Genomic DNA, 14,383 nt, shown 5'->3' on the forward strand with positions numbered 1-14,383 from the left:
ATTTTCATCTTTGCTTTGTTGGTCATCTGCAATCATCTGTTCTAGACTTAGTCACGCTATTTATCCAAGGAATGGATTTTGGAGTCAAACTTAGGTCGTACTAACAAAAATGGGGGACTGAGCAAATGACTTAAACTTCCTAAGCCCCATTTTCCTCTCCTGACAAATAGATACACCATGAGTTTATGCTTTGGCAATAGAGTGCAAACACAATCCTTCACCCAAGAGAAATTAAATCTGTTGGGAACACACATAAATACATTCAGAGTCCAGAGGATGACGCCCCATATTCTTCCCTCTTTTCCTTAGACCTTAGAGCACTTTTCATTCTTGCAGTGTTCCCTTTCTTGCCTCAACCCTTTGCTTTCATCTATCAACCTCTCTCCGTCTCTCTCTCTGTCTCTCTCTCTCTCTACTTCCACCTCCTTTATTTTGTCCACATTTCATAGAGGAACTTCTAGATGATAAATACAGCTCACTCCATAAATCATATTTAGTCTATACTGATGCTGCTGTTAGGCTACCATCCTTCCAAAGTGAAAGATGGAAGGGAAACGGGGCACGATGGTGTCAGAGAAGCATTCTGTATAACTTATCCTGACTCATGGCGGCCTTCTCATTAGATTGTTTTGAGAATAAAATAACACTTGAGAAATGTTTAGTCTGGTGTTGAGTGCCTGGTAGCTATTATATAAAATATGGGTATGATTATGACAAGCATCACATGTCTGTTGAGTAGTAGAACTAGTGGAATCCGAGCCTTCTTGACCCCCTCTAAGAATGTAGAGACATGATATACATGAGCTAGAGACCCAGTATTGATTTGTGTCTTGAAGCTCACTGTTGCTGACGTGAAATGAGTTTTTGATCAACATAGCTTAATGAAATTCTTCTCATTCTCTTTGACAGTGAGAATGGGGTTTTAAACAGTATTTCTGTTCTTTCCTCCAGTGTGGGGAGGTCCTCAGGACGTTTTGACAAAGGAAATGCTCTGACAGATACCAGTGAGGAAGGTAAAGAGAGAGAAGGGTGGTGGCTGTGGTCATGAGTCCTGGCTTGGCCATTTACCTACTATATAATTTTTGATGGTGTTCCTTTATGTCCCAGAACCCAATCTCTCATATGATCAGTAAAGGTGGTAATGTGAACTTTTCAGGAACATCTGAGCAGGAAGTATTTCTGCCAGGAGACCAGCTGTGGTACCCAACCATACCATTTCTTTTCCTCCTCTTCCTCACAAGATATGCTCTTGCTGATATGCGCTAGCTCTACTTAGTGGCTTCACTAGTCTGTAAATATGCTGACAAGTATCTATCGCAAGGAACTTTTTATCTATGTTAACACTTTCCTATTCACTTCTGTTTGCTCCTCCAACTTCCTCTAGATTGACTATATATGAAAGAGATTTAAGGTAGGGCTGGCTACTAATGGCTGGCTGGTATTATAAACATTTTTTTGTTGCTATCAAGAAGAATATGCCAGACAGCTGGCCATCCTCCAAAGAAAAAGTAAAGAAAAACTACTCAATTTACTATGCAGATGCTTGAAAGTGATGTAGAACAATTCCACAGCCAGACTTTCAAAGAGAAAGTCATTTTTACGACAAGCAAAAGGACTGACTCATTTATCCAGAAGATAAAGTGATTTGTTCTTTCGTGGATGGGGAATTCAGTTTCCTTATTTACAAGAGCAAGGTCAGAGCTGAAGATGCAGTCTTCCAAATATAAGGCAAATATGTGCAGGGTGTATTTCACTGAAAGCCAATGTATAAATTATATAAGCAAGGGGAAAAAGAATTATAGGGTCTGCAATTGCTTTCCAGGGTACAAAAGGACATTTGATTTTTTTTTCTCCAAGCATAATTCAGAAGGAAGTGACACCCCAGGGAACCAAGATTGGGCTTTCTTCGAGGGCAAGAAAGACATTTTTCTTGGGGAGGGAAAGTAGGAATGTGAGGATTTGGGGAAGGTAAGGATATTTTTGCTGCTGAACAAGGTTGTGTGTGAAGCCCAGGGAACAAGAAGTTCCCTTTTATCTTTAAGTATCTTATAATGTACAATTATATCAATATATGAAGCAGAGGTAGCTTTAGGATTTCTTCACTGAAGTGATTTCAAAGTATTGGATTGGCAGAGTGGCAGGGAGACTTATCTTGAATCTGCTTTTGAATATGTGGTGTCTTCCTCAATGCTGGATGGTGAAGGAGGGGACTAAAATTCTTTCTACCTGTTGGCACAGTAGAAAGAATTTTTTTGGTCCCATTATTCTATGATGGGGGAAGAGAGTCACAGAGACTCACAGAACATGAAGATCCCTGCATGTTTTCTGTTTCCCAGCCTGGCCAGTGCATGGAGGAGGCAGTGGTTTCCTGCTTTGTGATCCTCAATGGTCTTTTGCTATTTAATGGTTTAAGTTCCTGGAAGTCAATGTAGAGTGATGACTTACAATTTGCTGCCTCTTAAGGTTCTTTAGCTATTTCCTAGTGAAAGTCTGAAGTCTGAAGTCTGAGAACATGTGTCCTGCTGTCTTAGTTCTAGAAGAAGCCTAAAGTGCTAGTGTAGAAGGAGCTGCCATCCTTGAAGGAACATTCACACTTTGATAATCAAGTCTTCTGTCAACAGAAAATGAAGTAGTCAGAGTGTCAGCAAAAGCTAATGACAAAAACAATTGGAATGTATAGTTTGTGATTCTAAAAACAGCAAAAGATTAGGATTTGAAACTACCTATTTTTTTACCCTAATGAAAAGTGAGAAGTCATCTTCCTGTGATATACAGGTGAGATAGTAGTAAGAAGTATGTGATGTTGGGTTGCTAAACTATAGATCCATCACATTTCTGCACGTGCAACTTGGTGTGGCTTTCTGAATAAGAGTTAGAAGTAGGGTTACCAGTGAAATATTGAATGCTGAGCTGAATGTGGAGTTCAGATAAACAATAAGTGATTGTTAATGCATATTTTTAACAGTATTTGGAACATACTTGATTTAAAATTATTTGTTATCAGACTGTATAGAATTCAAATTCAACTGGGTACCTCGCATTAATGTTATTATGAATATTTACTATGATTGGAATCCCTCTAACTGTGAAGAAGGTAATGGGTCTCAAGGAGAGAATGACATTTGACTGCATTTTTCTTCTGCCTCTATTTCTCTGTGCACTTAGTGGTTACCAAGGCTGGGAGATAAGGAATATCTAAGGGTATATAGGGATAGCTTGATTGATAACCATTTTGGTCCCCATGAAAAGAGGCAGCATAGTATGGGAATTAATGCAGAATGTAGAAATCAACAGGAATCCATAAAAGAGATAAATACTAGTAGCTGCTACTCTATACTTAAAAAATATAGTGTAGTAGTCGTGATTGCACTCAGGGCCTCAATGTCTTGCTTAGCTTTCTTGCTCATGACTGATATACTACCACCACTTCCAGTCTGGTTTTATGTTGTGATTAATTGGAGATAAGATTTTTCTGCCTAGACTGGCTTTGAACCACAACTCTACAAGTCTCAGACTCCTGAGTTGCTAAGATTACTGGTATCACCGGTTGATGCCAGGATATGCTCTCTATTTTTTTTAATTCTAGAATAAATAGTAAGTATGTTTTGGTACAAGAATTGGACTCATTTAACCTATGGTCTCTGTATTGATTGTTTAAATTTATCTCTTTTATTGATTCCTCAACAAATTATCACCATACTTCTTACTACAAATCATTCTTCTAGAAAGGACATATCTGGGGATTTTTATTAGATACTATTTTTCAAATAATTATTAGCCAAACTTTTGGATCAGCTCAACTAACTTGGGAGAGGGTGTTCTTTAAATACAGGATCATGTCATCTGCAAAGAGGGAGAATTTTTCTTCTACTTTCCCTATCTGGATCCCCTTTATGTTTGTTTCTTGCCTTATTGCTCTAGTTAGGAATTCCAATACAATACTGAAGAGGAGTGGAGAGAGCAGACATCCTTGTCTCATTCCTGATTTTAGAAGAAATTGTTTTAACTTTTTACCATTAAATGTAATACTAGCTGTAGGTTTGTCATATAGAGCCTTTATTATATTGAGGAATGTTCAATGGATTCCTAGTTTCTTCAGAGCTTTAATCATAGAAGGGCATTACATCGTGTCAAATTCTTTTTCTGAATCTTTGAGATGATCATGTGGTTCTTCAAAAGACTAAACAGAGAATACCCTATGATCCAGCAAGCCTACTCCTGGGCATTTACCCAAATGAACACAAACAAGGCCACACTAAAGCTACCAGCACAACTATGTTCATTGTAGCATTATAGCTAAGATATGGAACCAACCCAGATTCCCCTCAATAGATAAATAGGTCAAGAAAATGTGGTGTTATACACAATGGAATTTCTGTGCTTCAGAAAGAATGGCATTGACCCATTCATAAGGAAATGGAAAGACTTAGAAAAAATCTTATTAAGTGAAGCAAGTCATACCCAAAGAAACATAGGCTCCATGGTTTCCCTTCATTTGTAAAGAAACATAGGCTCCATGGTTTCCCTTCATTTGTAAAAATTAGTATATGTCTAAGATAGTCCTAGCAGAGGATCACAATAGCTCAATAGCTATGTACATATGATCATATAAAATGATGCTAATCAAAACTGAATTTGTAGATAGCTTTGGGCAGTATTGCCATTTTCACAATGTCAATTCTCTCAATCCAGGAGCACGGGAGGTTTTTCCAATTCCTAAAATCTTCCCAGTTATCTTCATATCATTTTAAAGTGTAATCTTAGTTCAGAAATTTATTTATTGAGTCTTAAATACCTTGCACATGATGACATGGAAGGCCAAGTTAGGTTAAGTACAAGGTGTCATTTATCCTATACTTTCTTCAAGGTTCTGGTCCTTACCTGCTTCATATTACTAACTCTCAGTAAGCTGGCCTTCTAATCAAATCTGGTAATATTCAAGCTGTCATTGTCTTTCTGGTCTTCAAAGTCCTAGTGGTCACTTAGCTCTAAATTCTCTCTTCGTTTGACTCTGACAATGTCTGGGTCTTACTTTGGAGTCATGCAGTCATGTGTATGGATCCTACTAGTTAGATGACTAGGAATTTAAGTTTTTCTTAGACTTTGGCTTTAAATCTGTGAAACTGGGCTGATGATAGGACCAAACTCATTATAGATGTTTGAAGATTGAGCAAGTTAATTAAAGTATATAAAGAGTCAACATAATCCCCAGCACAGTCAATCTTGAATATAATAATATATTCATATAATCTGATTAGATAGTATAATTTATATTTCATATATAAATACATACACATAAAACATAAAATATAATATAAGATAGATAATATATAATGTTTATAATACTATATAATATATTATACAAAAGGTAATATCAATATAATATTATCAATATAACATTATTATTTTTTTATTTTCCTCTTCTTCTTATCTCCCTTTTTTATGGTTTCTGAAGATGGTCCTCCACCTTTGCCATTTATGTCCAATAAGAGGATGACTGAACCTCACAGCTTATTGAGTATGTACCTCAGTGGTACACATATCTACATCTCTGTGTACCATTGAGAATTTACAGATGAGCTATCCTCTTGTTCATCATCTGTCCAGTCTCAAATTTGCATGATTTTCTAAGTCTGTTTCTGTATGTTACAATCATTTTTGTCCTAGTTGTCATCCTTCCAAGTTGCATTGCTTATTTTCTGTATCTGATCACTATGAAGCTCCACTTATGTTTCCCATGTTCATTACTCAGCATACCCTGGGACTAACATTGACCATAGCTAAGTAGCTTCTGGGAGTCCATTGCCTTCAGCCTTTCACTACTCTCTGTCCTTGACATACTTGTTTTCTTCTTTGTGCATTTAATCCTGGTGCTCAAGGGATGCTTGATGATCTTTAAGTTAGTCTTTGAGTATTTACTGACTTATATTGCTCCCTAACTGAAATATCTGTCTTCTTGGTTCAGCTAGGTTACAAACTCCTTAAAGACAAAAACAGGTCATAAACTTCTCAGAATTACTGTTATAGTACCAAACACAATGCTCAATAAAGGCTTCCTAATGGAATGAATAGATTGGCTATAACACTTTCTTTTTAAAAGTATATACCATCCTTTTATTGCCTGTCAAGTCAATGCTAAGATCTTCCTGCTTGCATCTCAGCCAGCACCATCTTAACTGCTCTTAATTTTAGCTCCTTCCTGACTTGAACTCTCCATTCAGCAGTCTGATCTCCACACTATCAACATACACACACACACACACACACACACACACACACACACACACACACACACACGCACATGCACACACACAGATAAAAATGCACATACACATATGCATGCATATACACTCAGTTTCTTAGCTGAGTGTTAAAACAATAATCTTTCTCCCACAATTTTTTGCCTGAGTATTGAAGACATTACATACTCAAAACCGTACTTTGCAAAATTCAAGGACTAGTAAAAGAAGTGTGAGGGAGGCTGAGTAGACCATGGAATTAACAAGAACATTTCTTTGCAGACACCTGGCCTCCTGCCAATGTTGGAAGTGTGGGGAATCCTATTCATATCACCCAGTGAGAGGCATGTCAGTAGGATTTTTCAGAAAGCTTGGTGTATGTCTTCTAACACTAAGGGAAATAAATGGCACTAACAAATAACGGAGGATGAGAAAATTTAAAGGAGCAATTCTGTGGCTGGAGCTGCTTGTCTGGTGGTAAAGGAGAGAACCGTAATTAAATTACAGGTTGAGGAGAGCTTTCTTTCACTGAGGATGGGATATTCCCCTGGACCATTGTGGGCCAATTTAGACAGCTAATTGGGCTCAATTTTAAATGAAATCTGGCCACATCCAAAGGATTACAGAGGCTGGGACATTTGTGTATAGAGAAGAGTTCTGATGGACACAAAAACTTCTGAGGAATGTAAGGACCAATAGAAAGAGAGCAAGTGTCCTTGTCAAAGAGATTGGTATTCCCAATTGTAGACTTCTCTGTAAAACAACAAAAAAATCTCTCTATGAAAGGAAGAGACTACTACTGTAGAAAGCACCCTTGTGGGGCCATATTGGTACCAACCAAGATCTTTCCTTTGTTTTTCTTCTTCCAGGGAGAGTGTAGGAGAGGAAAATGAGGAGACAAAGTGAGGAAATACAGAATCCTGCAGAGATGTTTCTTCTTATAACATCAACCCAGTTATCCTATCCAACCATTCCATCTAATTCCAACACTAACTACCTGCATTCACTGTCATATTTCATAGGTTATATCCTGCCTTGGTTCCATTACACAGCACCTGCTTTAGATACCAGCTTCCAAGAAGGTTGTTTTGCTTGTCCTCATTTCTATCAGGCTGACAGACAAATTTGAGGTTCCTGATCTCTGAGATTGATCATTTGGATTATATAATTTGTTCAAATGGTTCCCAGAATTAAGGAAAGTGCTTTAGGGAGGAGCACTAGTTTGTTAGCTTACTTTAAAGGATATAACTAAATAGCAATCAAATGTCAATGAGCCACAGAGCAAAGAACGGAGGGCGGTAAAAAAAAAAAAATTCTATTGTGCCTCCTGGCGTAGACTGTGCCAACACTTTAATGTTTTTACCATCTTAGAAACTCCCTGATCTTTATGGAAGTTTCAGGTCATAGACATGAGGGATCAAAATCGTTAGCCATTGGTGATTGCACTCACTTCCAGTTCCTCTTTGGAGGTGAGGAATGAAGTTGGAAAATTACAACTTTCTTAACTAAGGCTTGTGGGGGCTCATTAAGAACAACCAGGCATTCTCCTTTTGCTCTGGGAATTCCAAAGATTGAGTGGGCTCTGAATAAGGAATGGCAGACAAAGACCAAACATGAGTTTCCTATTTAGTCCACTCCCATAAATCCTGCTTCCACAACTGAGGCTCCCAGCTTCAGCAAGGCCTGGATTATGTGAGAGAGGACTCTTTTACTTGGAACAAAATTTAGAGTCTAGTTATTCAATTAACATGGACATACTTTTTGTTACTGATAGGATGTTATTCTTGTATCTAGAATGACTAGAGGACTTGTTATTATGAAAAATGGACTAGAAACAAGTATGAGTCCTGTTGAGGTATCATGTCAGGGATAGAGAAGAATGTTTCCAAGGAATAGGTTTTCATGGTCAAAGAGGAAGAAACAAGTTGTTTCACTAAAGCTAGTTTCTATTGTACACTTCAGAGTGGCCAGGTATGGGTATGTGTACACACAAAGACCTTTCTATTGTCCAGGACTGAAAACTAACATCAGCTTTCCTCTCCATCTCTCCATCCCAGGAATCTATCCTGACCACTAATCCCAATCTACACTGCTCCCCATGAATTTTCTGTAGTTCCTTTGAAAAATTGTATACCTTAACTTTTTTGTTTGCTTTTAGACAGGGTCTTCCTAGTGAACCCAGGCTGGCCTTACACTTGAGATCTTCCCAAATGCCAGTGTTATAGGTGTATGCAACATTTGTAGAAGGCAAGCACTTTATATCCCTACCTTCCTAGTTAGTGCCTGATTTTTGTGGCTTATCAATAGCGAAGTTAAATTTGTTTAATTGTATCAATCTGCCAATCAACCATGGGAGAGGAGGGATTATGTAAGAATATTCAAAGATGTGAGCTTTCTCAAAAATCACTTTATTTCTCCAGTGAGCCTAACATGTTTACAACTTTATTTTTCATTGCTGTGGCTTTTTTTTGAGATGGAGGTCTTCCTATGGGCCAGTCTCAAATTCAGGGGATCATTTGGCCTTAGTGCCCAAAGTAGCTGAGATGATAGCTGTGCAGTGTCTGACCACAGTCTACAGTTTCCCGATGTCTCAGAGAGAAGCATGCCTGTATTTTGTGTATTCACTGAACAAAGAAAACTTTATGCTTCCTCTGCAGGTGATCCAGGCTTGCCATTCTTGTCCCAAAGCGATTGAAGTTGTAGTCAATGCCTATGAACACATCAGATGGAACATAAAGTGGAGAAGAGCTATCCCTGATGATGACTTGGAGGTAAATACTCAATTCACTTCCTATGGTTTTCATTACCAAGAAATGCTAGACTGCCACACAAGCACAGAACTTTTCAATTTAAAATATTGGTTTTGAGATGCTTTGAAAGCCTTTACAAATATAATGAGAAAAAGAGGCATGAAAAGCAAGTCTGAGAACATATAGTTCTGTCAAATGCTTGACATATGAAGCCTCTTGAGGAAGCATAATGGCAAGTTGAATATATATAAAGATAGCAATTTTCTTTTCCATCAATTTAGATAAATTAAATGATAACAGTTGAGACTCCTCAGATGGCATTTTTAAATGAGGAAATTAAAGTGTTTATATGGATTTTCACTTGCTTTTAAATATCTTGAAGTGATTCTTATTAAGAAGGAAATAGAGTTTTAAAAACCCCAAAGTGAGTCATACTTTAGGTTCTCACTTGTGGACTTAGGCACTTTGCTGCCTCTGTAACCAGTGCTTTTTAAAAAATGTTTATTTTTGTTGGTCATGAGGTTTGAACTCAGGGCATGGGCACTGCGAGGTTTTTCATTCAAGTTTAGTGCTCTACCACTTTGGCCCATTGTGCCACTTTCAGTTTTCTGGTGGTTAGTTGGAGATGAGTCTCATGAACTTTCCTGATGAGGCTGGCTTCAAATTGAGATCCTCAGATCTCAGTGCCCTGATTAGTTAGGATTTCAGGCATGAGCCACCTGCACCCAGCTAAACCAATCCTTTCTACCAAACAGCTGGGTCTTGGATTTAGAAGCCCAAAGCTGTGTCTAACACATCGAAAGAACCAAGCAAAAACACCAAGTTCCCTAAACTTAGAGGTAGATAGCTTAGGTGTGTAATCCCTAATTATTAGCTTATATTTAGAAGTTACTTAAGCTCACTAAATTTCATTAATCCTCCTCATTGTATTTCAATATATGGTCTCAAGAGCTGCATAAATTGTACACAATAATGTACAACAATATTAGACAAATTTTAAATTGCTATTTTGATTTCTACTTTGTCTAGGCAGTTCACATAAGTATACTGTATATTTCAGTTTCTGGGTTGGACACTGTCTTGTTATTTTTCTTCCTCTCTCCACTCCATTTATATGTCCCTCCTCACGTCCCCTGCTTAGCTTCATGTGTAATCATGTCTCCCCATTGGAGACTCTATGGTGCTAACCTGCTCTATCAAGCAGAAGCCAAATACATCCCGGTTGGTTTTTTTATTAACGTAAATGGTGAGGCCTTCCTAACTTCTCCTGCCTTTCTTTTCAGAAATACTGGGATTTTTACCACTCTCTCTTCATGGTGTGCTGTAATACTCCAAGGACCCTCATGCATTTGTCGAGATGCGCCATTCGAAAAGCGTTACACAACAGATGCCACAAGGCAATTCCTTTGCTTTCCCTCCCATTGTCATTGAAAAAGTACTTGCTTTTAGAGCCAGAGGGAATCATTTATTAAACCTTATGAGACAGCACTTCCCAATATTAGATATTTAAGTGGACTCGCTGGGTAGACACAGTTTGCATAATTAAAATGGTACTTGGGCTGATGATGACACTTTAGGGATTTCAAAACACTTTACAAACACTTATGTCATTAATCCTGGAGAATCATGGTGAGGAGAAATAAACATGTGAAGTTAGCTAAGAAATTTTCAAAGACAAATATTCATTTAGAAGGTATTGATTATACCAGTAGTAGGTAATGTGTGTAGTGTCCTTGTTAGGTGTCTGACATATTTTGTAAAACTTTTCATATATTACTTCATAAAAAATGGGACCCACATTTTCTTATAACCAATCTCATTCTCTACCTTTTCAATTATAAGTTTACATTACTGTTCCGTTTGCAATAGAACAGATTTTGTGATGGCTTCTTAGACTTGATGCTTCCCCTCAGCTACTTAGCAACCTGTACTGTCACTGGTTTTGCAAACTCCTACTCTCCAAATCAAATACCTTCCCCTTATTTTTGTGAAGCATGGTCAAAATTAGATCTTTGAGTCCAATGAGAAATAAGAAAGTCCACTTAAAAGTCAGAAACGGACATGTCAATCACACACTGACTGAGCCAGAGACTGGAGATGCAAAGACGAGTCTACATTGACTCCTGCCCTCCAGAGTCTCACCCTTAAGCCAAGGATCCAGACATACAAGCAGGCGACTGCTGTATAAAGTGTCAGGGCAAGAGTACAGGTGTAGACTCAAGTTAGTGCGTAACTTTCAAAGTTGTGTTTCTGAAGTGAAGTCTGTGATTTTTCTTTGAAGCATGAAAGAGTGAAGCATGAAAGAGTGAAGAGATTGCATAAATAGAGGGATCTCTTGCTATAGTGAGGGTAAATGTGCCTCAGTTTCCCTGAACATCTAGCTATTGGTTTATTTTTACTACATTTCCTTACTAATACTTCAAACTCTGAGAAAAATGTTACACCCTCAGTTACTCTGCTATATATGACAAGGAAGTTTAGGGAAATGGCTGAAACCAAATAAAAGAAGGAAAAGACTTAGTTGATTACTTTGGTCTTTTTATACAACTGACTGACATTTCTGAGTGGCTCAGAAATGCTAGTGATGGCTAATTTTGGAAAGTAAACAGACTGAAAATGAGAAACAGAAAGATGAGGGTGCTAATCAGACTCGCTAGTTAGTGTTTTGCAGAGAAAAAAAGAAGTAAGCCAGGTGAGTGGCTCACACCTATAACCATAGCTACTCAAGAGACTGAGATCTGAGGATCAGTGGTTTGAAGCCAGCCCAGGCAGCAAAGTCCCATGAGACTCTTATCTCCAATTACCACCAAAAATCTGGAAGTGGCACTGTGGCTTAAAGTGGCAGTGTGCTAACCTTGAGCAAAAGAGCTCAAGGACAGCACCCAGGCCGTAAGTTCAAGCCCCATGACCCACAAAAAAAGAAAACATAGCTAGTTTACTTGTGGGCCTACTTGTTTATGAGGCCAATGTTGCTTTACTGCCTTGTTCTTGCTGATCGCTTTTAGGTAAGTTTGTTGCCTTTGTCATTGCTTCTTTAGAGGTTAAAGTCGAAGCAATGAAGTACAAATAAATCTATGCTTAGTTGTGAGTAGGTTTCTTTAATTTTTGTGCTCCTCCTTCATATATAACTTTGGGAGTTTGAGTGTTAAGTAGTCATTAGATTTAAATATGCTACTAGATTACCAGGTATGCTCCTGGTCTGGGATTCTCTTATTTTCAGAACTGTAGGAAAAACCATGGGTGGATATAATACTCTTTCTAATGTACCAGTAGTACTCAGCTAATTTGTAGAAACAAGCTCTCCATTGTGGAATGTTTCATCAAAGAGTAGTTTGCTAAAAGAGCTCGAGGCATAGCTCAAATGAAAGAATGCTTGGCTATCAAGGAAAAGGGCCAGAGTTCAAACCCCAGTACTGCTAAATATATGCACAGAGTAGTTTGCTTGAGGAAGAGATAGTAGCACATCTCAGAACATTTGAAAGATTGTAAGTTTCTTTCCATCTTTGAGAGAATTCTGGCAGGAAAAAAATGGTGATCTACAGACTTAGAAATAAGAGATGATGTTATTCATAAAGGAAATGAAAACATTTCTCAATTGGATTGCTTGTATTTAAGTATTAATATTAATTTAGCCTAGAATACATGGTTACTTGTTTTGAATTGTTTACTTGTGGACTTATGGTGATCTTTTTCCTTCATGTCTGAACTTTTATTTAGAGAACTAAAATAAACGATTTTACTTTCTCTTCCACTTTGTGAGCTGTTTGTTTGTCAGTAAGATGTTTTCCCCTCACAAAATGCTGAGTTTTCAGAAATGACACTGAAATCACACATTTCACTTGTTCAACATTTACAAAAACAAAAAAGAAAGAGAACTCAGAACTGGATCTGCAAATGAATAATGTTTTCACAAGAATTCAAAGGGTAAATATGGTTGAAATACAAATAAAATGCAGCCTATTGCTGTAGGAGCAAGGATACTTTCATGATAAAAAACAAAGGTCCTGAATCACGTCCATCCACTTCTCGCCACCACCCCCTGTCATCTTGGGGTTTTTCATTTCCCTTCATTCTCACTATCTACTCAACCCTGAGAAAAGCATCAGAGCTACTTATGTTCTCCTGATGCTTTGTTACTTTCTGGAAGAACTTTCTGTAAATATACCATCTAATGTCCTGAAGAAAAAAATTAACTCCATTCTGAAAGAGACACAAGAGTTATACATTTTTATAGGAGGAAAAAGACCACCCAGACAGTTTTCTCCAGGCTTAAGGTCTACACACTCTTGTGTTCTTTTTCTTAATCACTCAGTGTTGCATCCCTACTTGTTCTTCCATTCTGAGCCCAGTGGGTTCTGATAAAAGCACAGTAGTCAAAAGATGAGGGGAGGGATAAGAAAAGTCACAAACCATGTACAGAGAGTTATGGATGTTGGAAAAGACAGCTGAGCCTTATATATTTTTATTACTTATCTGATTATGGAGGACTTAAAAAGTTGTAAGTTGATGCACTTTCCAAACTTTGAAAAAACAGTCCAATGATTGGCTCATTGGCTTTGAAATGTAAACCTCAGAGGTAGTGCCTAAAAGGAATACTGTGCCCTATCTATAGGAGAAGAAGCTGCTATCTATAATTACTGTTCAATGCTCAGAGTTTTACCTGCAATGCATGTCTGCCTGGGCTTATATCCTAGTTCCAATCTTCAGATAAGATTTCTTCAGATTAATGACCCATAACAAGAGGAAAATGACACATTTGCTCCATGCCTTACTTTTCTTATTTGCAACATGGGTTAATCATGTTGCCTCTTTAACAGCTTCTATATGATTGTTCGGGTTAAATTGTTAATATAGCCAAACAGAACAGAGCATGGTAGACAGAAAATATTTTATTATGAATATTGCTGTCTCTGTTACTGTCATCACCATTACTAGTCAGGGATTTTGGACTGAGTGGACTAAATGATGAAAGGGCTTGAATCATGAAGAAGCAACCTGGTGAACCAAAGAATATTATTATTATTACCAAAATTATGCTTTTCCAATCTTATAATTTTTGTAGTAATTAATTATATTATTCTGTAAAAGGTAGTTTATAACTTCAAAATGTTTTCATGATCTTTATATTGTATTCATTTATGCTATTTTTATACACTGTTATTGTTATTATAAAGGGAATGTACAGAAGGCTTACAGTTATATAAGTCAGATAAGGAGTACATTTCTTATCAACAATGTCACCCCTTCTCTTTCTCTCCAAGTTTTCCCTCCTGTTCCCAACCACAAGTTGTATAGTTCATTTTCAACAGTGTCTAGTGAGTATCACAGCTGCAATTTTTCAGCATTTGTCTTACCATTTCTCTGTTTCCCCCAACCTCCCAAAGACTGATCAAT

The 14,383-nt window shown here is 37.6% G+C and overlaps 1 protein-coding gene across 1 annotated transcript in view; it reads left to right on the forward strand.

The window, feature by feature from the left end:
• Asb4 (ankyrin repeat and SOCS box containing 4) overlaps positions 1 to 12,709 on the forward strand; it is a 45,942-nt gene extending 33,233 nt beyond the window's left edge. The window contains exons 4-5 of the mRNA XM_069996536.1: positions 8,897 to 9,010; positions 10,273 to 12,709. Coding sequence (XP_069852637.1) covers positions 8,897 to 9,010; positions 10,273 to 10,461 — 303 coding nt within the window. The 3' untranslated portion in view covers positions 10,462 to 12,709. The remainder of the gene's footprint in view (positions 1 to 8,896; positions 9,011 to 10,272) is intronic.
• The last annotated feature ends 1,674 nt before the right edge of the window (positions 12,710 to 14,383 follow it).

The sequence above is a fragment of the Dipodomys merriami genome, unplaced genomic scaffold (assembly GCF_024711535.1).
Source record: "Dipodomys merriami isolate MVZ:Mamm:240054 unplaced genomic scaffold, mDipMer1.0.p SCAF_5, whole genome shotgun sequence".
NCBI lineage: Eukaryota > Metazoa > Chordata > Mammalia > Rodentia > Heteromyidae > Dipodomys > Dipodomys merriami.